Source organism: Stegodyphus dumicola, chromosome 9 (assembly GCF_044657685.1).
Source record: "Stegodyphus dumicola isolate Sdum_Otavi_A_Nest chromosome 9, ASM4465768v1".
In the NCBI taxonomy this organism is placed as follows: domain Eukaryota; kingdom Metazoa; phylum Arthropoda; class Arachnida; order Araneae; family Eresidae; genus Stegodyphus; species Stegodyphus dumicola.
The window spans coordinates 9904434-9932257 of NC_140776.1; the positions used below are offsets into that span (position 1 = coordinate 9904434).

General features: G+C 32.7%; 1 protein-coding gene across 5 annotated transcripts; it reads right to left on the reverse strand.

Annotated features, from left to right (window-relative positions):
* Window positions 1-1212: 1212 nt before the first annotated feature.
* LOC118199473 (uncharacterized) lies at window positions 1213-27215 on the reverse strand. 5 transcript variants are annotated; one of them, XM_035371347.2, is made up of 2 exons: window positions 27072-27215; window positions 1213-4183 (listed from the first exon to the last, which is right to left on the reverse strand). In XM_035371347.2, the coding sequence occupies exons 1-2, from the start codon at window positions 27153-27155 to the stop codon at window positions 3074-3076; spliced, it is 1194 nt and encodes a 397-aa protein (XP_035227238.2). In that variant the 5' UTR covers window positions 27156-27215; the 3' UTR covers window positions 1213-3073. The 5 variants fall into 5 exon arrangements, with proteins under 5 accessions (XP_035227238.2, XP_035227239.2, XP_035227240.2 ...); XM_035371348.2 differs by lacking the exon at window positions 27072-27215 and adding an exon at window positions 8673-8809; XM_035371349.2 differs by lacking the exon at window positions 27072-27215 and adding an exon at window positions 7560-7701.
* Between the last annotated feature and the right edge of the window lie 609 nt (window positions 27216-27824).

A 27824-nucleotide genomic window follows, 5' to 3' on the forward strand; every position in this document is an offset into this window, starting at 1 on the left:
ATTTGTAATAGGGAATGTAGTTTAAACGTCTTGCAGTAATGATCCAAAGACTAATATACAGACATTTTGGTCCAATGGATTAAAGTAAAATAAGGCACCAAATGTGTAACAAAACACATTAAATTTTCATATATTTCCATGCATAAAACAAATTTTAGTCTTCCTTTGTCATGGATAAATTACAGTTGCAGATTTTTATATTTAATAAATTTCTATGTTAAAAACACAAACTTATGAATACATTTTGATTTCAAAAGCTATATTAATTAAATATAAAAATATAATTTATTTAAAAACAAAAAATGGTTATATATATTCTAATATTATAGCTCTACAAAATTTCTTTATAACAAAATACATATATAATCTATTCAAATGATATAGTTGAATTTGATTTATCTCTTCCTTTTTATTGCACATTCAAATTTAAAATTCTTACCAGAAACTGCAATAATGTAATCTACCTATAGAAAACAGTATTGTTACAAGAAATAGTTTTCACACAAATGAAGAATTTACAAATAAACTTTGGAATAGTAAAATGTGAAATAAATATCTAAATAACCTCTTAAATAAAATTCTCTTTTAGATTAAAGAATTTTTCTTTTACTAAATCACTTTTTGTCTCCAATGAACCATTTCATATGCGCAATTAGGTTTTTAAATTGTGCGATTTGACAGTTATTTAAATTATAAAACAATATCAACTATCAAAACCAACTTGCCTCTACTAAAATTTTGGCAACTCGCTCTTGCCTTGCTTATAATATGCATCCCTTTTAACAAAAAATGTGAGCAGGATTGCTTTCTAACTCAGCAGCTTTTTGCAGTTTAGTTTAAATAAATAAATTACATAAATATATGATACACTGAAAAACATAGGTATAAAGTATGACTAAACATAGCACACTAAATAGTAGTTCCCAACAATTTGCAAGGTGTGATTTCAGTACAAATGATGGAAAGAGCATATCCGATTTTTTTCACCATGAAGGCATTACCTATATTATTTCACTCAGTATTCTTAAATAAATAATTATGCCTTTTTTTTTTTAAATATTTTGTTCACATGCAGATAAATTTATCTCCAGTAAAGATAAGATATTTTCATTACACAAAATGGTTCTTTTTTTTTTTTTTTTTTAAAAAAAACACATTTTAACATAGTGCATAAAAGATTTCAAAGTGATGTTATATACCAGGGGCAGCTACGGTGCAGGTCGCGAGCCATCTGCCGTTTTCGCAAGCAAGCATTACGGCTCTTTAAAATAAAAAATAATCAAATACAGCAAACTAAAATTGCTCAATGTCTGAAAAATTAAATTTCTTTTCATTCGAAACCAGTTTTGGTATTTTAAACGTTTGATGTAAATAAACATGGACTCCTGGCTTTTAAAATATCTAGTTGTGGCTCTCTAAATTTCCCGAATCGACCTGAAGTTTGGGCCATCCCCATTATATATACATAAGCTGCCAATTTTTTTAACGAATTAAGAATACAGCCGGCATATTTTTATGGCAAAAATATTAAAAAGGTATTTTTACTTTACCAAAGGACAGAAATTTTCTATAACTATTCAGTCTCCTCTAGATAAAAAATGTTTCGACAGTCACAGAAAGCCAATGACAACAGTTTGTACTTTTTACATGCATAACTTTTACATTCCAGATTCATGAAAAATGAATGTTTCCTATCACAACTATTAGCACTTACTCTTGCAAATATACAGTACTACAACAATTTAAAAATTAAGTGAAAAAAATCCAATGCATCTAAATGAAAATGAAAATTTTCTTTTAAAATGTTACAAAATCTCTACACTGCCTCGAGAAATTTCAACATCGCAAGCAGTAAATTTTGTTAATAAATACAAATCAAATGAGAGTATTTCATGCAAAATAACAACATTCCTCAAAGTAAATGATTTTCTTTTTCCATAAAATGAAATTCAAATTCATTTTTGAATTATATTCTTAAAACCTATCAAACACCATTTAGTTGGGAACAGCTATTCAAGCAATTTAAATTAGCAAAATTAAAACTCATAGATAATACTCAATACATATACAATAAAATTCTTAAAAGCACCATTTAAATTCTAATACTTTCAAAATTAAAAAGTACGATTAGAATTTACCATTTGATTAAATTAACAATAAACATAACACAAACATGAATTACTTTACAAATGCAAATAATAAATACAAGAAAAAGCTAGATGAAACTTAAAAAAGTACAAATGCATCAGTTTATGATTCAACATTAAAATAGCAAAGCACAATAAAAACTGGTCCCTTCGAAAGCTTGACATTCCTTCGAGATAATCTGGAGAGGCGGGTAAGGCACATTAAACGGTCTCAACATTTATATCACATACATGTATCAGTGCTTCATTTCTTATGAAGGTAAAGAATGTGTTACAAGATACAAGAACTAAGAATTTTAAGATTAAGTAAAGATTATAAATATGCACATAAAAGCTAAAGATCTTAAAAACTTTTAATCACTTGCTTTAAATGCTCACTTGCAAGAATAAAATGGATTTACAAAAATATGTGATGAAAAAATGTTTCTTGCCAACACACAGCAGCATAAAACATCACATAAGCATAGGTCAGTAACAATGATTAATGATGAAAAATGGCAATCATAAATTATATTTTATAAATACTCCAACCATCCTGGGTAGGAAAAATAAATACATTCAATCTTTAATGCCCTTGCATACATACCCACAAGTGCTTTAAAAACAAGACAATTTATAAACAGGCACTTAAATAAATCTTATTCTCTAAGAAATAAAAATAAAAAAGCAAATGTGGAATATACAGAAGAAGCAAGGGTTGAAAAATAGAGGTTTTTTTAAATATGGAAAAGATAAATAGAGGTTAATTTACATGTTCTAAAGCTTAAAAATATATTTTCAATAAAACTTTTGAGTGCAGACCAAACTCCATATCCAGCATGTAAATTTGGAAATTGTGAAGACCACACTGGCGTCCATAAGGAAAACCAAACTGGTTTCAGTCTTTAGGGTTTCAAAAACATAAGCATCAAAGGTAACATACGCATTCAAGGAGAAGTACCATGAGCTAACCTGCTGAAAATAGGAAGCCTGATAACATTTCGATTGATATCCAACTCGGTATTATTGGCCTGAGGCTTTGTTGGGACGTCAATATTGCTACTCGTCCCACCGAGACAGTTTAAATTATCCATTTCGGACACCAACATATCGATCGAAGATACATTATCGTCGGATGTATAACCCTGCTGGGGAGGGTAAAATTCTTGCTGCTGAATCAGAGGTGACAATGCAGGTAATGGTTTCAGGGGCGTATAATCAGGACCAAAGAAGAATCCACTGCCTACAGTAGGAGGTGCTGTTTGAGGAACCTGGGGTATGTACGATGTAGGGTTATCATCCACAAAAAAACCACCAAGAGACGATGTTGGAGATCCACTACTACTCGTACTACTAGTTGGAGAGAGATCACCTGCTGAACCAATACTAAAGCTGCAGATGTCTAAATCTTTAGGTGCTCCATGTGATGTAATTTTTGAACTTGATAACCCTGCATTACCATTTACTGGTATGCTGGTGCTACTCTGCAATGTGTTTAAAAGGCACTTTTTAGAATCTTCACTGTTATGTATAAAATGACACCGCGGGCCATATGGACAGAAACCTGTGCTATGGAACGTACGGCAAAGTTCCGTCTTGTATTTTGGATGGCGAGTAAGTGTTCTCAGTTCATTAATACCATGTGCAAATTGACACTTATCTCCATATTTGCAAGTTCCATTTTCTTCGAAGGGTCGACACAGTTCTGTTTTATATCTGCTGGAATTTGACTGGACAGGCCTTACTGTTTGTTGTGACCTGTCTACAGGTTCGCTTATACTTCTATCCAACTTTCGATGTTCTCTGGTGATCGCAGCTTTTAAGTGAGAGACTGCATTGCAATTTGCAACACTGTTACTTGCTGTCAAAGGTGGATGCTGTTTAGTTGATGTCTTGACTGCAGAAAAGTTTGGTATTGTGTTTATAGCTGGTACAGAAGATCCTTGGTTGGAACCAGGTAATATGAGAGATGATGTGTATGAATTTACCAGCTGCCTTTCTAGAGCAAGAGACATATGCTGTCTCAAATCAGATGATGCTCTGTGAGACTGCAGACCCTAAAAGAAAGAGAATTTATTACAGGGAGAAATATTTTAGGAGCAAGATTTAACAAAAATATCGCTAAGAAATCGCAATCTACTGATCAATTCAAAAGTCCCATCTAATGTTAGGTACTAGAAGCTCGTACATACAGTTATTCTTTTAATGGTATTTGTTCATCTTACGACTTCTAACACATAATCATTTTTAGAGGAAGTGTTACCTGCATTTTTGAGTCTCTGGAAGATCAAGATCTGCCCCAGTTTACAAGACATAACACGTTGATTTCCACTGCTTACTCTCATATAAGCTGCAGATTTCCAGATGGAAAATTGTTTGTTCAATTGTTTATTTATTTTAGACATAATACATGCATATCATGTAAATCAGATACTCAGATCACTCTGTCAATTATAGATAAAGTTAGACAATGGCTGTAATTCACAGAACCTCACATAAATGCTGTCAACAGCTGTATATTAAATAAGCATTGTGGGGAGTTAATGTCCAGATTAGATTTTATGAAAATTCTTGGTAAATAATTAGTGGCAACGTAGTTACACTGACCATGCAATACTTCAAGCAACTATGGTTATTTTAGATTAAACTGCTGACTTCACATACCAAGAATGCTAATGATTTTACGGATGTTTTTCTATCAGTACGACTGTTTCCTTCTCAATAAATTAAAAAAAAAAAAAAAAAAACATTTAAACATTTCACTTAATTCTCAAAAGCAATATACACTAAATTTCTCAAGAAAACAAGTCTTCCTGTCATCTGTGTATTTTTTGTAACTACATCTTCAATTCAATTCTTATAAAGGAACAATAATATTTTTAGATGAATTAAATTCAACATACGACAATTTTATATGAAAAGTAAATAGATCAGATCTAGAGATCTTCCACAAAATTCAAGCAATGAGTCTTATCTATCCTTTCATTCTACATTTCCTTACACACAATGATGCTCGACAAAACAAAACTGATAGACCTTTCTACGCATGTAAGAAATACATGCAATGAATAGATAGCTTCAACCTATTCAGTTTTAACACGCAGCTCAAATGATGTTGCTTTATTTATCTAACAGTAAAGTATTTAGTTTAACTTTTTATTAATCATGTATTAACACATTTTTCAACCTTAATATTTTCAGCTTAATTTTTCAGTTACCCAAAACACTGATTAACTATATATACATTCTTAGGCTAAAAATTACATTACAGGATACTCTTCAAACAATTCATATAATAGTAGGCATAAGTATAACAGTAATGTATTTGTTGGAACACAAATAAGCACCAGAATTCAACCTCTCTATACAGCAAATGGATCCTCTGAACCAATGAGTTCACTACTAAGTTTCACTTACATTCACTTCTGAATGGAACTTTTGTACCACGATATTCCTGCATACATCCGATACGAAAATTCTTGCTTGACATGCTGAAAAAGTTCATACTAAACTAATATTCCAAATTAAACTTCATTCTGTCAATTCTTCTGAAGCTCAATATCGTAATATTAAAACAGACAACTATCCTAATTTCAAAAACTTTGCTTAAAAAAAATCAATGGATTTAGTATTTAGTGATACATGCATTTACAATACATAAGCTTGACATAACAATGCTCATGCTCTACATTCACAGTTTTATTTAGTTTTCTGTAGATATTTCTACATACCGATCTAGCACAGATACATCTCTGTAAATAACATCAACTACTACTACAAAGATACATCTTCTTTAAGAAGCAGAAAAATAATGCTAAAGTTTGTTTTATATATTAATCACTTTCAGAGGTATGTCAAGTGGGGGTTTACAATGTGTGTATGTATATAAACAAAGGTCACTAACTGGAGTCTATACAGTGTGTATGTATTTAAACAAAGGTCACCAATTAAAATTAAGAGTCTATCTGAAAATTATCAATAATGAAATCTAAAATAGTTAACATTATATTTTATTAGTTAAGTCAGACCTCTTCAATATTTTAATAATTAATATTGTGTCAACACTTCCAAAAATATTTGTATGCTGAACATCATGTCTACTAAAGATCTTTGTTAACAACTAGCAATGTCAGAAATTCTTCATTGGAATTCTGAAGTGCTCATATTGTAACATAACTAAAAATTTAAGATTTAAAACTTAAATTTTTAGTTTTAAGATATTTTTCTTAAACTCATAATCAAGATTGCTCTTCATTATGTGAATGAAAAGGAATAACATTGAATGAATTAAAAAAAAAAAAAAAAAAAAAGATGTATTACTATACCAACGTTGTAAATCATTTAAATTCATGTTTTAAATCATTTTGATTTTCAGTAAAAATGATTATCTTTGAAATGCTTCATACATAAATAAAATTTCAATTTAAGAAAACAAAAATGACTACAATTAGAATATTAAAATTATGTATACAGTATGACATAAGTAAAAACAAACAAAAAAAATATTCATAGCAGAAGCAAAGATACATTATAATATGTATGACAATTAAGAGACAGCAGCAAGCATTAGAACGAAATGAGAAAAATTCAAAACAAAATTTATCAATTTATTATACTAATTATTAACAATTAAAAATTACCAATTTAAACAAAGTATTGTGTCTTATTCCTTTTTCAAGGATACAATACTGTGTCAACAACAGTATATGTTGGTTAATGTTGGCAACAATGAACTAAATCTGGAGAAAACTTCCTTCAATATTTGGCTGTTAATAATATACAAAACTGTACTTTGTGAATCCAGGAAATATGGAATCTTTTGAAGTCTCTCTTGAATTAAAAATCAGATTAACAAGTTTTAATGCTACAATCCAGGACAGTATTAAATATACAAAATATATTTAAAGAATCCTAATTTCACATATTGTTAAGTACTATTAAGTAAAGCAAGGTGAACTGGCCAATTCCGTAGGTTATCTCAAAAAATACGCACCGTACATTTAAAACAGTGTTTGGAAACAGTATTTTAAACGTACATAAATTTACATACATACGGTATTTGATTTTAAATACGCTAACGGCCTCATACTTTGTTCTTACGAACGGCAAAATACATTAATTCTAAAAGGCAACAAAGGATAAATGAAAAGGTTTACAAAGGAAAAAAAAAAAAAAAAAAAAATTGCCGTTGAAAATTTCGTGGAAAAGTAAACACACCAAAACAAAGCCATACTTTAATTATAAATTAGCTGTCAAACGTTATAAGATTCTTGCCTCAAAATATTACATTTCGGCTTCCAGAGGGTTTCACAAATACAAGTAATTTTTAATGGAAATCCAAAATTCTCGCTTCAATTTAATTATTAATACGGAATTTTATTACTAATGCATTAAAATGTAATAACTAATGTATCAATATTAAAAGGTACGAACTGGCAAGAACTAGCAAAAATTTACCACCGGCTCACGCAGAGACGAACACAGCGTTCCTAGCGCGACGCTTGAGCAAGCGATTTTTAAAAGAAGCGAAAAGGAAGCCACCCGTTGAGAAGGATGATCTGGCTAAAAAAGAGGTTAGCAGAACAACCTGTTCCTAGTTCCTTTTCAACCAGGCCATTCAGATTTTTTATGGCATTCAGTGCAGAACTTCAAGGGCAGCGCCTAAATTCAACCTAAAAACCGTTTTGATGAACAAACGTGGCAAATCGTATTCTTTGATAGTTGATAATAACAGCTTACTCAAATGTTCAAACAAAGTATCTATTTATGCATTTATTAACACATAAACTTACCAAATTATTAGTTTTAATTCTAACAAAAACAATTTAAGAAATATTTAAGTACTACTGTTTCCAACGGGTAATTCCAAGCGAGAAAGAAGGAACAACAATAAACAATGATGAATTACAAAATCAACAGGTTGAAATCTTTACGATTCATTTCAAGTTACATTCTTTTTTTACACACGGAATCGAAGAGAAATTTCTGATTAACTTCCGAAATCAGTCTTGTAAATTTACTCACGTTACGTTATTAGTTTTATAGTTTTCAACCCTTGTTTTTTGGGTGTTTTTTTTTTACACTATTTCACTTACTGCAGATCTTAAAATGCTTTCATTAATAAAATGCATTTTATTTCACACAAATTATTTATGATACGAAAATTTAGTTCCAAAGAACCATTATATTAATTTATGTTTATAACTATATGAATTAAAGAAGTTTATTTCATTAAAGACTAAAATACAATACAGAGTGCAGCAGTGGTGAGATTAAAAGGGAGAACATACTTTAAAAAGAATACTGCTACGATTTCATAATTTCACAGGTTATAACTTCAACAACTAATACGATATATTAAACATTATACGAAAACTAGAATTTGTATTTACAGCATTTTAACCTCCATTGGAATATGCCGGTAAACAAAATTTAACAGTACTACCCTGTTATTTTTGAAGTAAAAATACATAATCATATATTAAAGTTTTGTACGCTCCGTGACATAATACGTAAAGGGACAATGCTTACGAATATTGAACTTACCTTGCAAAGGTCCCTAAAATCATGATGGAAAGCGGAAACTAAAGCGGCTGACATTGTGCCACCTTACTTTTCTAAGGTTTCATACATTCTGCCAATTTTACTCATCTGAACAACTTTTCAACCAAAACATCGATGATTGTGACGTCACATTTGAGGGTGGAGCTATTACCTATTTTACCCAATAGCATACTAGAGATGGCTCAGATCCGGACAGAGAAACAGCTCAATGTGTTACTGAAGGGGTTTCCTATATTTGGCCATTTATCGCCTCTCATGGGGTCATTCAATAACTTTCGAATATATTTGAAATAATGTTTATATTAATTAGATTCAGGGCCAGGACCAGATTTACGTATAAGCTACACGAATTATTGCTTAGGACCCCCACTTTCTTGAGGGGAGCATTAAAATATATTATAAGAGACTTATAAAGGGCCACTAATATCTTCTCTGTATCGTTCCAATTTTAGTATATGTATCGCCGAAGATATAAAGACTATATAATATTGCAAATAGCTTAGGGGCCTTATCAAATCTAAATCTGGCTCTGTTCAGGGCAAAAGAAAAACAACAGAACAGAGACTAAATAAACTGTAAAAATCATTAATTAACTAGTCAGATACGATTTACAGAGAACAAAGAACCCTCTCGTGGCCATCGCTTCATGAAGACGAAGACCAGTATTTACTATAGAAGTATTATAGAAAGTTACCAGTGCTTTTTAGAACAAAAGAAGATATCGATCACAAGCAGAACAATAGAAATATACAGGAACATCGTCTACACACATAATTTGTGTATTACATAATTACAGAATACAAAAACAGCTTAACACATAATTTTCGTATACTGCAGTAAAATAAAGAAGTTAAAAATTGAAATCTGCTTAAAACATATAAACATATAATGCACAGAGAGAGGATAAATAACTGTATATGACCTCTCACGGTTCCAGATATTTTTGTTGTTCTGTAGATGTTGACATATTACAGAGGTCGTACTTAATACTAACGCGTTTATGTCGAGATACCCTCACGAGAAGATTCAGGATACATATAATCTATATATTTATAAATATTCGTATAGAGCCGGCGCCAGAGCCGTAGAATTTAGGAGGGCATCAAGCGACTGAATTTTAGTATCTTAGATTTCAGATGGTTAGGGTAGGTTATTTAATTACGGCAAAGCCTCGAAGGCTATCTGCCTAAGGGGGAGGGATGCCTTCGTAGATGACTTTCTAAGGGAAACTGGCTCGTATACACGTTACACATGGGGAAAACCACGAAAACATCCATGCAGGCAGCCCGTTCGCGGGATTCGAACCTCGGACCGAACTACCAGGTGTTCAGCGACATTACCCCTCGGCCGCTGGTAGGCTCATTTAGTAGCAGGATTTAGAAGTTTAGGGCCGAATCTGAATATATACATTACAAATATACTTTGTTTTAATACATATACCATATTTATTCGCATATTTCTGCCCCTGAGTATATTTCTTCCAATTTTTTTCAGAACATGATTTCGAAACTTCTAATTTAGGATAAAAATGCACAATGAGTGCAAAAACAGAAAATATTTTTGCGTAAGTAAAAGGAATATTATTGAAATTGATAAGCCCTTTGAAATATAAAAATGCAATAATATTAATGTGTTTTAAAAGCTCTTAATCAGCGATATATAAGATAATCCTCTCAGGAATTCATATGAATTTCTTAGCGGAAAAAAAAACTCCCTCACTACATGCTTTATCTTTAAAATGTTCACTTAACGCTTGGCGTAAACGGATTTTTTATTATTAAAAACTGCATTAGCTTAACAATTTTTTTCCCACTTCTTTAGTTTACATTTGAACAGTTTACAAATCTTTAGATTAGAACAATTTATAGAGATTACAAGAACACATTTAAGATAATAATTTCATTACAGTGGAAGAAATAATACATTTATATTGCAGCGAAGAGCGGTTATTCTACACAGCCATCTAAAAACAAATGTCGCCAAAATTCGATACTTCTACACACACTTGGCAGAGTTTCTGATCTAAAGCTGCCAAGATGTTAGCGTCGGACGATCTCAAAAGTGAATAAGGTAAAAGCCGGTTGCTAGGATTTTGAATGGAGAAAGCGATAATTCTGAGGAATGCAAATGTAGTATTTGTAATTAATTGTTCTTATGGGTAAACTGAGTAATATGAGTTTTTCGTAATAATTAAATTCTACGCAGAGGATAATAACTAAACCCAGATGAGGAGGGATACAATTATTTTGTTATTCAAGAACAATTTTCCCCCGTAAAAAAGTGTTTCTGCCTAACGTAATTTTATCAACATCTGTCATAAATAAAGTCAATTCACTGCGGTATTTGCATTATACTATAATTGCAATACAATCGGTTAGAAAAATACATTGACACCTATTATATGACAAGAATCTCGGAAAATGATAAGTATTGTCTGAGCACATAAACAGTGACGTTCTCCTAGCATGAACTAAAAACGATGCTGAAAATCACCTTCCTAACCAAATTCACCGACTATCGAAATCGTCTAGAATGATAGATGGTCATCTAGAATGATGCATGTTTCCTTTAAAGGCCAAATTTTACCGGTTAACTTTCATTTAGGATATAATGAGACAGGAAACATCTCACGGACATAATCTTCCGTAGAAGACCATCTCAAAAGTAACCCGTATTTATTAGAAAATAAAAGAACATCTTTTAAAATTACAAACATGAAAATAAAAAAATCTACTCTGTTTTTAGACCAAACGGCGTTAGCCCAGAAAGGTTAATTTCGTTTTGGAAATTTGCGTCGAAAACGTTACAAATCTGAATCACTTTCCAAATTGTTGCCACCCAATATTATCGCCTTGTATTATTTTTAAAGAAATTAAATAATGAAGAATCTGCATGAATGTACAGATGTATGTTTCTCGCACTGTGATAAAACAACCATCCAATTTTGAATAACGTAATCCTCCACTCGAATATGGGCATCTGGAAGCCCGAATTTGGAATTTGTTTTATTTCGTATTTCATATTTTGTAACAATTTAAGGAATTTTAGATTAACAAACTCAACGATTTTAAAGTAACACTGTACGAAAAAAAAAAAAAAAAATTATCTCTAGCACGCGAGACTGTGTATCGGAAATTCTAAAGAATTCTAAATCTCATTTAAATATTTTGTGAAATATACCTTATTGTGTGTCATAAAGTAACACACAAAACGTTAAAAAAACTGAAAACTTTCAGTTTTTATTTATTTATTTATTTTAACAGTAAAATTCAAATAGTTCAATTCTTGAGTGGGAGGGTGGAGGGAATATTTTAAATATCGTACTGTGAAAGTCATTTCCTTTGCAGCATTTACAGAAACAATGATAATGAAAAAATACATCATTCTGCGATTTCGCAAAGCCAAATTCTATATAAATTACAAATATTAATTGCCGAACGATTTCTCTTCACTGAAAAATAATTTCAAGCTTCAAGAAAGGAGTTTGTAATCAAAGTTTCCTTGCTGTAATATTGAGTGAATCTATCTGCAAACATAAAACGATACACTGCTTGAAACCAAGGTCAATGTTTGTCATATTCTGTTTTATCACTAGGCAAATACATGCGGAGGTAAAATTCCAAAGATATGAACTTGAGCTTAAAAAAAAAAAAAAAAAAAAAAAAAAAAAAAAAAAAAAAACTTTAGACTTTAATAGACATAAAAAATGAAAGTAACATATGAAAAATAATATCTTTGTTTTCTTTTAGTATACTGCTAACTTCTTGTGTAAAGTCCAAAAGTAATTTTTAATAGGAAAAATTGTATTGTCTAATTGATCATACATTATGCAGACTGAGCGGGACAGACTTGCATTCCATACGTTTGGCTCGCTTCAGGATATGTCCCTGAAAAGGTCCCGCATTCTGTAAACATTCTAAGATTTCGTAAACATTATTGCCATAAATTGTGTTTATTACAGCCATTCCATACCGACAGGAAGATGGATTACGAAACACATTCAATATTCGTATGGCCCAGCAGCGGCCGAGCGGTAAAGTCGCTGAACACTGGTAGTTCGGTCCGAGGTTCGAATCCCGCGAACGGGCTGGCTGCATGGGCGTTTTCGTGGTTTTCCCCATGTGTAACGTGTATACGGGCCAGTTTCCCTTAGAAAGTCCTCCACGAAGGCATCCCTCCTCTTAGGCAGATAGCCCTAGTGTGCTTTGCCATAATTAAATACACCAATATTCGTATGATCGTGACTTTTAAATACGAATTTTATTCTTGAAAATATAAACTTTGCTACTGAAAATCACTTCTCTAAGGCAACCCGCCTTTAAAAAATAACCAAAATCATCTCGGAAACTTAGAGAAGTTTCACTGCGTTCCGACTTCTTTCCGTAACATGATTAAACCGCTATTTCATACTTATCCGCATCTTTCGTTATTTTAATTTTTAAGATACTGAAAAAACAGTTCGAAACATTTTGCAATGAAATACAAAATGGCCTTGCACTGTTAAAGCAATTAATAAAAACGCTAATGCTATATAACATTATGTCCTATGTTAGCAATGAGTTTATTATGTTTTTTATCTACCGGAAATAATTATTTTGCAGTCTATATAAAAATGAATAAAGTTTACATGGTTTAAGAATTTATTGTTTACCTTTTCCTAAGGATTTCCTTTCAATCATATATATATATATATATATACTAATTTTGAGATGACGAGGCTCGAACTCTTAAGATCTTTGAATAATCTTTACAAAGAATCAAATAAATAAAGAGCTACATAGGCATTTCTTAAACCGAAAATGTCTCCAATAAACAAGAAAAACCACCGATGTCCAGAATTCTACTTGGAGACTGCAGTTTCTTCATATGAGGGCTACCAGGCTGAACTGCCTTTGCGAAAAACCTTCCTAAAAGCAAACAGCTCGTTTCACGTCACACGTGGAGTGTCATGTATGCAGGCAATATGCTCAAACGAGGTTCGAACCAGGATTAAACTACCAGCATTCAGCGGTCAATGTGCTCGATAAAATTCAAGGTACAGACAGCGATTCTTCGAAGGCGGGGAGCGGCACAAAGGAGAAAAGAATACTTGGCGCCGGTTTACATGAAATAAAAAAAGAAATCAGGAAGCAATCACATTTGATTCGCAAATGTCTTTTCATGATTATTAGAGATTCAATCTGTATGTTCTTTGCAGGTGTTAATTTGATTCCAAGCCTATTTTTAGTTAAATGATTTGCAAATGACAAAAATTTACCGCATTCAAATGATAATATTTTGGAAAAGTTTTAAAATTATCAATATATGAAAACCAAAGTAGTTTTCATTCTTGATCAAAATCTTTTAAACAGTGTATCAAGAGTTTTACTAGCCCAAAGGGCGTTATCCCAGAACGGCTAATAATTTCAAAACGGCTCACTTTTCAAACCGTTGTCACCAAATATTCTCACCATGTATTATATTTAAAGAAACTAAATAATGAAGAATCTCCATGAATGTTTCTCGCGTTGTGAAGAAACAACGGTACTTAATGCCATCCAATTTTGAATAACTAGTCCTCCAACCGAACATGGACACTTAGAAGTCCGAATTCTGTATTTCGACTTCATTTTATTATCTATTTAAAATTCTGTAAAACTTGCAAACGAATTTTCGATTAACAAACTCCGCAATTTCAAAGCGAACAAAGGCAACACTGTACGGAAAAAAAAAAAACATTTTTATCGCCAGCGCGCGAGACTGTGTGACCGAAATTCTAAAGATATGCTGTTTTTAATATCTTGTGATATTGCTGTTGAATTGAATGTTATGTTTTAAATGCGAGGAACATGATATTTAATCAATAAAGGTAACACACAGAACGTTGACTTTTTAAGATTTTAGAGTTTTTTTAAATTTATTATTATTATTAGCCCAAAGGAGCGTTAGCTCAGAAGGGTTATTAATTTCGTTTTGGCATTTTAAGTCGATTCACTATAAACGGCGAATCACTTTTCAAATTGTTGCCACCCAATATGATCGCCCTGTATTACATTTCAAGGAAATAAATAATGAAGAATCTGCATAAATGTATGTTTTTCGCATTGTGATAAAACAACGGTGCCTAGAGCCATAAAATTTTGAATAAAGTATGGCTTCACACAAATATGGGCATCTGGATGCCAGAATTTGTTTTACTATCTATTTCATATTTTATAAAGCATTTATGAGTTTTCGATTCAGAAACTCAACGATTTCAAAGCGAGCAACGGCAACACTGCACGGGGAAAAAAAAAAAAAAAACATTTTGATTTCCAGCGTGAGTGTGTATAGAAAATTCTAAAGATATGCTCTTTTAAATATTCTGCGATATTGCTGTTGAATTGAATTTTATGGTTTAAGTGCAAAGAACATGATATTTAATAAATAAAGGTAACACAGAAAACGTTAAAAAAACTGCCCTTTGGGCGTAGTGATCTAAAAGCCTTCAGTTTATTATTATTATTATTTATTTATTATTATTTTTTAAAATTGTATGCTACTTCTGAACCATTAACATCTCCATGAATTTCGAACTTGTTGAAGCAAGGTTACCATGACACATGCACAGCTCCGCTCGCTGGCAGTCATCCAGAATTAAAAAGATACACGAGTCTTTGCTCTTCGTCCGCTATGGCTGAAGTCCAAAAAAAGAAAATTGCAACAAAGTAAAGCATATTTCCATTCTTCAACTGAAGAGGGTTGCACTTGTAATTAATTTCTTGCCATTTGTGTTCTTTTAAGAAATGTTTACATTAAAAAACGTCTAAACCGTTAGTAACTTCTGTATCGTTTCAATAAATCTGCTCAACAAACAATGAGTCATGGTTTAAGGATGAATTATTTGATGTTTATAATAAATAGTTCGTGCAGTTGCAAATAATAAAAGAAAATTACCATGAGTCACCAGTTCTATTTCTTCGGGAGCAGTATAACTTTAAGAATGTACTAGTTTGACCTTAACATTTGCCTACCATTTTAAAGAATAATGTGGCCCAATTTTCGTTACGGAGAAAATAATGGAACCCAAAAGAAATATGTCTACGCTATTGTACGATTTTTGTTTTAATTCAAAAGAATTCCGGAAATAAAATGGAATATATGCGAAGCCTGTAATGTCTGTAAAAGCTATTAGCAGAGATGAAACTGACTCAATGACCATCTACGTTTAGAAATATTGAAAATCTCGGAAACGATGAACTTAAAAAATATTCTCGATAAAAACCTGGCTCAAACACTCATACGCATGAAAAATAAGATTATTTTACCGATATTTATTTAAACATATTTAAAAATCCGGCAAAGGCAAAAAATTCTTCTGTTAGCTATACAAAGGATATGTAATCGTTTTGTTTCTACAACTTTATGCAGTCTCTGACTGGCAAAAGTAGAAAACGAAAATATTCGTAGGATAATGTTGTAAAAAAAATGTTTTTAAAATGTAAATAATAAATGCAAAAGATTCTTCTGTAACCTCTACAAAGGATATGTAATTTTTTTGTTTCTACAACTTTATGTAGTCTCTGAGTGGCAACAGTAGAAAACGAAAATATTCGTAGGATGATATTTTAAAAAGAACGTCTTTAAAATGTGAATAATAAATTGTTTTCTCTTAAATATAGTAGCGTATTCTTAAACAAAAAATAACGTTTATGATGTAGCAACCGCTACATTATTTGGTGAAAACAAAAGTAATCGTTAAAAATTATCCTCATATATGAATAAGTTATTAGAAAAAGGAAGAGTAATACTAACGGAATTGCGGAAGCGTTGTACCATATGAGCTCGGTTTCTGAATTTTTATTTTTTAAAGGCTTCGGCCGGGAGGGGCATATAACCCGGTTTGGTGCAAAGTATTGTATCTCACTTTTAAAGGAATCTGTGTGAAATATTTTTGTTTTCGATTTAAGTTTAAATTGCGGTTTATTGTTAATCAAGCCCAAACTGAAGTGAAATTTTATTTTACATTTGTTGGGTAATTTCGTGCTTTAAAGAGTATATCAAAAACTAACTTGTACTATCTTTTATTTTAATTTTAAATTATAATTAATTTTAAACATGATCAAATTCATATGAATTGTATTTCACCGTTGTTCGATTACTCTATTGAAGAACGAAATGCTGCTCATTAATACGCCAAACTTAGCAAGTTATCGCCAAATGTGAACCAAACTAAGGCAATTGAGCATCCGGAGATCTTAAGTAGGGGATCCTAAAGTGGGAGGAGAATTTTCGGCTAAAAATTCACTATTTTCCTTTTTGGCTCAGCTTCCACGACTAAAAGTGGACATCACCATATAACACACTCAACACTCTCCATTCATTAAATTTGAACAGTTAAGTGGCGATGATTGGCGTCAAACGGCAGTTAATTTCTCATGCAGTACACTGCAGTTATTCTGTAAGGCTGTCATCGGTTCCCACCAAACAATGAATAAATACACAAAGGTTGTATCGGAAATTTAAAGTGCTTCAAACACTGTCTTTAAATACCAGACGGAGAGTTACTCGTAATATCGAAATCTTTCTTTGCAATTTTAACGTCATTAAAATCAATGTATAGCTGAAAGACAGTCACACAAAAGGAAAGCATTCAAAGGGAAATAATATGGAATGGAGTAAATTTTTACTAAACAACATGGAAGCTATAAAACTACGAAAGGATATAAAAGCTGAAAAACAGAGACAGAATAGAGCTAAAAAAAAACAACTTTATGTAGTCTCTGAGTATCCTTCTGCAGCTGTCCCAGACATGGCTTGCTGATCACCGAAGCTCAGGGCTTCACTTCTGTTTCTTTTTCTACAATACTATCTCAACTGGAGAAACTTCATCTTTGGACTTTTACATACGTCAGGACCCTAAAAGGAAACTCATTTAGGAATGTGGAAAGAGCAGAAGTACTGCATCTTCCGCTGCATGCCAGAATAACCAACAAAGTATCAAAGAATAGAGCTAAGTCACAAATGATTTTCAACGATTCTCCATTTTTAGCTCAAAGGGCTATTAATTTCGTTCCGACCTTTTGCGCCGAAAAATTTTAAAATCTGAATCACTTTTCAAAATTGTTGCCACCAAATATTATCGCCCTGCATTATATTTAAAGAAATTAAATTATGCATGAATCTGCATAAATGCATGCACAATGGGAGAATTCTGATAAAACAAAGGCACCTAGAGCCATCCAATTTTGAATAACGTACGTCTCCATCCGATTACGGGCATCTGGAAGACCAAATTTGGAATTTGTTTTATCATCTCTTTCGTATTTATTAAAGCATTTATGAGTTTTTGGATAGGAAGCTCTTCAAAGCAAGCAATGGCAACACTGTACGGGGGGGGGATTATCTCCAGCTCGCAAGACTGTGTATCGGAAATTCTAAAGATATGCTGTTTTTAAATTATTTTGTGATATTACTGTTGAATGAATTTTATGGTTTAAGTGGACATAATATTTAATAAATTATGGAACATGATATTTAATAAATAAAGGTAACACACAAAACATTTTAAATATATTTGGACATAATATAAAATCTTAAAATTTCAGATTTTTTATTATTATTGTTCCGGTTTGAATAGAAACTTTCACTATGCCGATGTTCCGGTTTGATTAGAAACAAACTTTTCTCTGCCTCAGAATGGCAACAGTGAGAACTTGACTTTCGATTTGTTATGACGCAGCTAGAACGCTGCTCATAGAGATGTAACATTAGATTCGATTCTAGATTCTAGATTAGATTAATTTTAGTATTTTAATAAGTCTTTCAAAACTAGATTGAGTATTTGATCATAGAATTATAGCTGAACCATCGCTTGCAGAAATTTTAGATGTGGCATTTAGATACGTCGTTAGATAGTTAGATGCGTAGGCAGCGACATTCGTGATTCGATTAGTGTACATTAGTGCGTACATAGACATATTTTTTGGTGCTACATGCCGGGAAGCCGGCTAATATTCGAAAATATGGATTCGAAAGTATGGATTGGCACGGTGTGAAGTGTGCGAAGTCTGGAAACAGGTAGGATAAATTTTCTATTTAAAGTGTAATTATGGAAGATCCTGTCGCTAAGCTTAAATCGAAACGCAAAGTATTAAGGACCGCAGTGTCCAAGGTACTAAACAAAATTGAGACAGAATTAAGCAAAGATGACTTTAGTATAAATGTAATAGAAGAAACTTTAGACATATTAAACGAAAAGGCAAAAACTCTGAGTGATTTAAACACTCAAATAGAACAGGATTTGAAGGTCCCAGAGGATGAATTTGAACTTGAAGTTTCATCCGCTCTAGAATATGAAGAAAAAATCCAACTGTGGCAATTTAGAGCAAGAAAAAATTGAGGGAATTACACAAACTCGAAAATTCGGATAAGGAAAGTATGAACATTCCTAATGAAACCGCTATAGATTCCAAACTTGAAAATAATAAATTTATCCGCCTTCCAAAATTGACTATCGCTAAATTTTTTGGTGATTCTAGCAACTGGCAGGAATTTTGGAGTCAATTCGAAGCAGCTATCCATAACAATGACTCATTATCGAAAGTAAATAAGTTCAGTTGCTTAAAAGTCATTACTAGGTGGGGTAGCTTATAATGCCGTTTCCGGTCTCTCGCTTACAAATGAGAACTACGATTCAGCTATAGAATTGTTAACTAGCAGGTTTGGGAGAAAAGATTTGGTAATAAATGCTCACATGAATAAACTGTTAAATCTTTCCCCTGTTAGAAATGTACGGGATATAGAAAATCTTAGGAATTTATATGATCAGTGTGAAACTCAAATTAGATGCTTAAAGTCAATGAACGTCGTATCAGAAACTTACGGTAGTTTACTTTGCCCAATATTGTTAAAATTAATTCCATTAGAGATTACATTAGAATACAGTCGCAGTAGAAACAGTGACCAAACATGGAACGTTCACAAATTAATGGAATTTATTCGTAAAGAAATAGAAAGCCGCGAAAGAGCTAACGCAGTTAAATGAGAGTAGAGAAACAAAAACGAAACACCGAGCGGAAATGATTCATAACTGGAGGCATAAATCAAACGATCGTCTCCACTCCGCTCACGATAATGTAAACAACAAGCGCAGTAAACAGTTTGAAAGAAGTTCGCCTAAAACGTATGAATATGTTGCTCCAGTCGCTAGCAGTAAATGCATATATTGTGACGAACTACACAATTCGGAGTCCTGCGAAATTAAAACCGTGGAGGAGAAAAGAAATATTTTAAAATCTCAAGCCCGATGTTTTTTGTGTCTAAAATCTCAGCATAAAATTAAGCAGTGTAAGGAAAAAATGTGCGAAATATGTAATAAAAAATACAATAGTTTTTTGTGTCTAAAATCTCAGCATAAAATTAAGCAGTGTAAGGAAAGAAAAATGTGCGAAATATGTAATAAAAAACACAATAGGTCTATTTGTTTCCAACTCGAAACCAAATCGGAGAAAAACAAGATCGTGTCGACAATTCCATTTAGTAAAGAAGATGTTCAGATTAGTCAATTAAAAACCGAAACTTTCCGCAGTGCATTGCTACAAACGTGTACTGTGATGATACGTCCGTTTTCTGAGAAGGATAATTTAGAACCAGTTCGTATTCTATTAGACAATGGATTGATGAGAAGTTTTATAATTCAGGACATTTTAGAGGAGTGTAAATTACCTGTTATTCGAAAAGAGACTTTGTCCGTATTTGCCTTTGGGGTTAACCAGGCAACAGAACAAACTTACAATGTTGTTAAAGTCAAACTAGAAAACAGAAGTAAACGATCCCTAAATATAGAAATTGAAGCTTTAGAAACTAACCAAATATGTGCAACTAATTTGCCTTTGCCTGATATCCCAGTTTCCAAAATTAACAAAGAGTTAATAGGATTACAATTAGCTGATTCTTGTCAATTCAGTGATAAAAATATTGCTGTTTTGATCGGAGCAGATTACTATCATGAAGTAATAACTGGTAGACTTAAATGTTTTAAAAATAAACTTATAGCTTCAGAAACAATATTTGGATGGTGCCTTCAAGGCCGGACTGATTCTAACGGTAAATTGTTAAACATGGACATTATTGTTGATGACAAATTGGTTTCAACACAGTTAAAGCAGTTTTGGAAATTAGAAACATTGGGAATAGAACAAGGGAAGGAAATTGGTAAAATAGATAATGACATTTTAGAGAATTTTAACAGAACTATCAAATTTAAAGAAAAGCGATATGAGGTTAAACTCCCTTGGAATGAACATTCGTCTGAATTAAAAACGAATTACGTAAATGCAGAAGTTCGCTTTAATAAACTGGTTAAAAGGTTGAGAAATGATCCACTGCTTCATCAGCAGTATCACTCAGTTATAGAACAACATTTAAAAATGGGTATAGCTGAGGAAATTGATCCAAGTTCTGAAGAAACAGGAAGAATTCATTACATGCCTCACCAGCCAGTTATTCGACCTGACAAACCCGTGAGAGTTGTATTTGATGCATCCAGCCATTCGAAAAACGAATATTCTTTAAACGATTGTCTCTATTCCGGTCCTAATTTAAATCCACCATTGTTAGAGATATTAATACAATTTCGTACACATAGCATAGCATTTACTGCCAACATTGAACAAGCCTTTCTTCAGATTTCTCTGTCACCTGAAGATAGGGATGCTGTAACATTTTTGGGGGCAAATAACCTTACAGATAAAGATGGGAAACCTAACACGAAAATACTTAGGATAACTCGCGTTTTGTTTGGAGCTACATCCAGCCCATTTTTGCTTGCCGCTACTATCAAACATCACATAAATACCTTTAAAGAAACAAATCAGAAAGCAGTTAAACTATTGAACGAATGTTTATACGTAGACGATTTAATAGGCGGGGATGAAGAGGAAAACGAAGCTAAACACATATATGAAGATATTAGATTTTTGACGAATACGAAAATGGTGAAATCCAGAAAGTTCTGGAACAGAAGGTATTGGGATATAAATGGAATTACTAGGAAGACCTAATGAAGATAGAATCACAAAATCTAACTAATCAAGGGAAAACAAAGTTAATGACAAAAAGAGAAGTTCTTAAAACCATTGGAAAGCTTTTCGATCCCATTGGATTTATAAGTGCATTCACTATTAGGGCAAAAATACTAATGCAGGAAATTTGGCAATTTGGGGTAGATTGGGATGATCCGTTACCATTGGACTTTGAAAACAGAATGAAAAAATGGATTAATGAACTGTCAGCGATTCAGGATGTAAACATTCCGCGACATTACTTCCGAAAGACTAACAAGTCTGAATTGAGAGATATTCAAATGCATTGCTTTACCGACGCAAGTCAGAAGGCATATGGAGCTGTGATATACCTGCGATACGTCACGACGGACAGTGAAATAAGAAGTAGTTTTGTCATTTCCAAAACCAGAGTAGCTCCACTGAAGAAGCTGTCCCTTCCAAGGTTGGAGCTGATGGGGGTGCTCATCGGAGCAAGATTAGCCTCGAATGTCAAAGAACAGTTAGAGAAAAGACTCCAGATGAATGTATATTTTTGGTCAGACTCTTCTGTTACGTTACATTGGATAAGGGCGATTTAAATAAATGGAAGCCATTCATCCAACATCGAGTAATGGAAATACGAGAGAAAACATCACCTGAATCCTGGAATTGGAATTGGAATTATTGCTCTGGAGATGAAAATCCGGCTGATATTCTGACCAGAGGAACAAAGACAAATTCCACGAAAGTAATAACGTTATCTGAACTACGGAATAGTGAACAAAGCATCGATTCGTGGCCTAAACTCGCAGAATCAGTAAGAGATTTCAAGGATCATGAAGAGATTGAACTTCGAAGGGGAGCTGTAGTGAACTCAACAGTCACAGGTGAAAATTCCATTGAGAACGAATTCATTAAAATGTATTCGTCATCCAGCAAATTGATTAGAACTACTGCGTGGTGCTTAAGGTTTGCGAACAACTGTAGAACCAATCCACCATTAAGAAAAGAAAGTTTTTTGAGTGCTTCTGAACTACAGAATGCAACAAAGGTGCTAGTCAAATGTGTACAACATCCTGAATTTCAACCTGAAATTAAGTGCCTGCAGTCGAAACGATCAGTTCCAAGTAATAGTAAGGTTTTATCCTTAAATGTATTTCTGGATGAAGATGAACTTTTACGAGTTCGTGGGAGATTACGTTTCTCCAATCTTTCAGAAGACGAGAAACATCTTTTGCCCAAAAGACATCATTTCACTGAATTACTCATAGATTATTATCACAAAAAATCTCTTCATTCGGGCGTTCAAACAACACTTTCTCTTATTAGACAATTATACTGGATACCTTCCGGACAAGATAGAGTTAGACGCGTTAAAAGTAAATGCATGACGTGCTTTCGAACAAGGAACCAAACCATAAACCAAATGATGGGAGACTTACCTAGAGATAGAGTTGTAATAACTAGACCATTCGAGAAAATAGGACTGGACTTTGCAGGTCCAGTTATCACCAAGCCTAATTTGAAAAGATCTAGAGTTACGTTAAAATCATACATCGCGATATTTATTTGTTTTAGTACAAAGGCTATTCATCTAGAAGTAGTATCGGATTTGTCTACTGAAGCATTTCTAGCATGCCTTAGAAGGTTTATTGCCAGAAGATCTAAACCATCCATTGTTTGGAGTGATAACACTATGAACTTCAAGGGAACGAAGAATGTTCTTGATAAACTCTTTAGAATTTGTAGATTGGATCCTATTCAGCGCTTTAGTTCCGAAGAAGGTATAACATGGAGATTTATTCCTCCTTCTTCCCCGCATTTTGGCGGATTATGGGAGGCTAATATAAAATCAATGAAGAGAATTTTGACAAAGGTCGCGAAAACGACAATTTTAAACTTTGAAGAGCTGTATACATTAATTACACAAATAGAAGCCTGCTTGAACTCTCGACCTCTATCACCTATTTCGGCTGATCCAACAGATCTTCAGCCTTTGGCTCCAGGTCATTTCCTAATAGGAGCTCCACTTTTGTCAATACCAGAACCGAATGATTCTGTAGATTCTTTGACCTTGTCTTCTAGATGGACCTTAATTCAAAAACTTAGAGCTAATTTCTGGAACCGTTGGAGCGTGGAATATCTTAATCATTTGAAGAACCGCTCAAAATGGAATCAAGTGAGATCCAATCTCAAGGCAGGACAACTAGACTTGTTAAAGGATAAAAACAAGACACCCATGAAGTGGACACTAGCTCGCATCGAGGAGACTTTTCCTGGTCCAGATGGACTAGTACGAGTCGTAGACTTCAGAACTTTAGATGGAATCTTTCGTCGAGCCGTCTCCAATATCAGTCCACTCCCATTTCCAAATGATGTAGGACAATCGTCCAACAGGGGCCGGGATGTTCCGGTTTGACTAGAAACTTTCTCTATGCCGATGTTTCGGTTTGATTAGAAACAAGTATTTTAATAAATCTTTTAAAACTAGATTGAGTATTTGATCATAGAATTATAGCTGAACCATCGCTTGCAGAAATTTTAGATGTGGCATTTAGATACGTCGTTAGATAGTTAGATGCGTAGGCAGCGACATTCGTGATTCGATTAGTGTACATTAGTGCGTACATAAACAATTATTATTTAAAATTTCTCAAAATTCACAATGTTTTTTGTTTATATAATTTTAAATCTAACAGATTGATATTTCACGCAGACAAAATGGCACTCTCTGAGTGACGATGTTTTTGGCATCAGATGACGTACTTCATGCATTGAACACTCTCGTAACAGTCACTTCCCTAAGAAGACCAGGTCTGGAAGTGATTAGTATTTTTTAGAATATACGTATGGAATATAGTTCTCAACTACTTCAAGTAATGAAATCACTCACATCGTAAACCAAGATAGTCTGGAAACATATCTGACTTTCTTTGAAAGATTAAAAAATTTACTATAGTTTAATGAAATCAAATAAGGCAAGCAAACGTGGAACACGAAATCAAATGCATTTTCATCATGTCTCAGCAAAGAATCACGAAGGAACTAACGACAGTTAATACCGAAAGTGCAGCTCTAATCATCTCGTCTAAAATACCTACGTAATTTGAATTAAAGATAAATGCAACGTTTACAGATAGCCTGATGCATTTTTTATTTTACAGATTATCACACAATCATTCTTACCTAAATCAAAGATACGAATAAGCATTAAGACGCATAATGTAACTATAATGTAACCTACACAGAAGTTTTAAATTAACTGAAACCGTGGATGGTCCTATTAAGAGAGAATTGCTGTATTTGCTTTATCGGGAAGCACTGTTTACAAAAAACATTCGAATAAATATGAACACATTAAAAATGGCATTTACATATTTATTAACCACACGCAGTTTCCTTTCCATGCTTATTATACACAAACAAGCGAAGGTACTCGAAGCCCACGTAGTTTTCAATGATTTTCGTCTTTCTAATCAAAGAATCGTAAAAGCTCAAGTTCCATTCAATATTTCACCTATATTCAATTTTAGTCGAAACTGATCATAATTGATTAAAAATTGATCAGAAATCAATAACGCGAACAAACACACAAACAGTCACTCTTGTTTATATATAGATTTTGTAAAAATTACAAATATTTGATTAACAATCTCTACGATTTGGAAGCGAGCAGTAGCAACACTTTTCGAAATAAAGCATTTTTATCTCCAACGCGCCATACTGTTTTCATCCGGGAAAAAAAGAGCGAAAATTAGTGCTTTCCGAATTTTTAAATAATATCTCGGCTGATTAAAGTAGTACGACGATGGGAACAGTCGAAATGGTTTCCTAAGAATTTTTGCAATCGGGAATAATGTGTTTAATGTTTGGCAATGCTATTTTTATTTCATTGTAAAACTTAGCAACATTTTATTAACACACTCTACGATTTGAAAGCGAGCAGTGGCAACACTTCTCGAAATAAAGCAGATTTTTATCTCCAGCGCGCGAGATTGTTGCCACTCGAAATAAATGAGGGCGAAAATTAGCGTTTTCAGAATTTTTAATTAATATCTCTGATTTTTAGCTTTTTTTTTTTTTTTTTTTTTGAAAAAAAATTAACACAACGACCTAAGGTTCCGTACCATCCGTTAAGAATTCAAGACTGGGATCCCAGTTAAAGTGTAAATTAAAACTATGCTAAAAAATATTAGCTATTGGGATGGTAACTGATTGGTATTACGATGTATCTGTGATATTACGATGGAATGTTTTGCCGACGGCACATTCATTCATAACAAAAGAGACACACCCAGGGCAGACATGTTTGTTTCCACTTCAGTTAAAACCGAAACTTTAAATGAGAAACAATTAAAAATCAAACAAAACTTTTGAATTGAGGTCATGAAAAATTTAAGAATTGCATAATAAAGCAAAGTATAAATATACTCAGAGCTTAAAGGTGTGTGTATAAAGCCTGCATTTAAAATAATTCATTTCAACATATTTATAACCATATCACTTAACAAATATATTCTATACATTAAAATTTTATTTACTTAATTAGTAAAGCGTAATCAATAATCGGGAAAAGTGCAGAATCACCCACTGCTTGGCGCGTTTTTAAGAATTGCACATACTTGGTATCCATGTACACATCGGCGTATTTTCACTTAAAAAAAAAATCTCAGAATTGCACAAAAATGGCATTGCGTACTCCATCGACTTTATCCATGTACACATCGACCTATTTTCACTTAAAAAGGTCAAAGAAAATTGACAAGGACCAAGCAAATAAGTGGGCGATTCTGCAGTTATCCCAATAATCAATTCATAACAATCGATTTTGCTCACAGCTTTAAAATTTTTGGTCCTGTAATAATAATATTTCATGATTTTTTTTTTTTTTTTTTTTTGCTAACGAATGCATTAAGGACTGAATATTTAACTATTACGTAGGCTTTATTACGTAGACAGCTATTTAAACTATTACGTAAGTGTCAGTTAAGATTTGTTTTACGAAAAGCAAAGCAGATTCCTTACTCCATTCAGTTATCAAAATTACGGCAATATAAGCACAAAATCCAATATTCATCATTACATTCAATACTTAAATTGTTTATCATTCAAACGTTAATTATAAAAGTCAGAAAAATAAAATGCAAAATAATTTTTAAATTATACGCATATATAAAATAAAAATATTTAAAAGCACGAATACGAAATCCACATTCGGTATACTTTTAATCTAATGAAGGTAAAGTGCATGCACTCTGAAATATAAATGTAAAAGCAATAACTCTACAACAACAACAATGTAGTTTAACTCAAGTATCATAAACAGAGACAGTTGCCAAGAGTGAAAATATATTATACTTGTTGATATTACATATACCTCTTTAAGTAAGGCCGGGAAAAGCAAAGAGAAATTCACTGATAAGCAGGGGGAAAATATACTGCCTTGCACTTGGGACTCCATCTAAAAAATCGCTTTGGGATTTCAGATTTTTTTATGACTTCGTTACTACTATTCGATTATACATTAACGCACACTTCCCCGTCTAATGGATTTGCGAATCGAGAAGGGTTACATTTAGGAAATTTAACACACGTTATCGCCAAGAAATTTAGCCAATAGTTCATCGCCAAATGTATCGACTGTGTTACAGAATTTGCCGATTTGGGCGCTTTCCCACATCCGTAAAACAGTATGTACTAAGTACACAGTAGCATTCTTATAAATGCAACAAATTTTCTAAGCATTTGCGAAAGAAGTATTGAGTTCTGATGCTTGCATGGAAAATGTTCCAAGAAATATTAAAACTACGTTGCTTGTATTATTAAATATAATGAAAAAATTACATAAAAAAATATAGATTTTTATGTTACAATTAAAGGGGCGTTTTTTAACGTTTTGTATGCAACCTTTGCTTATTAAATATCATGTTCTTCGCCACTAAAATCATAAAATTCAATTCAACAGCAATATCACAAAATATTTAAAACAGTATATCTTTAGAATTTCCAATACAGTCTCGCGAGCTGCAGATAAAAATGCTTTCACCCCCCTTCCTTACAGTTTTGCCATGGCTTGTTTTGAAATCATTGAGTTTGTTAATGAATAATTCTTAAATGTCTGACAAAATAT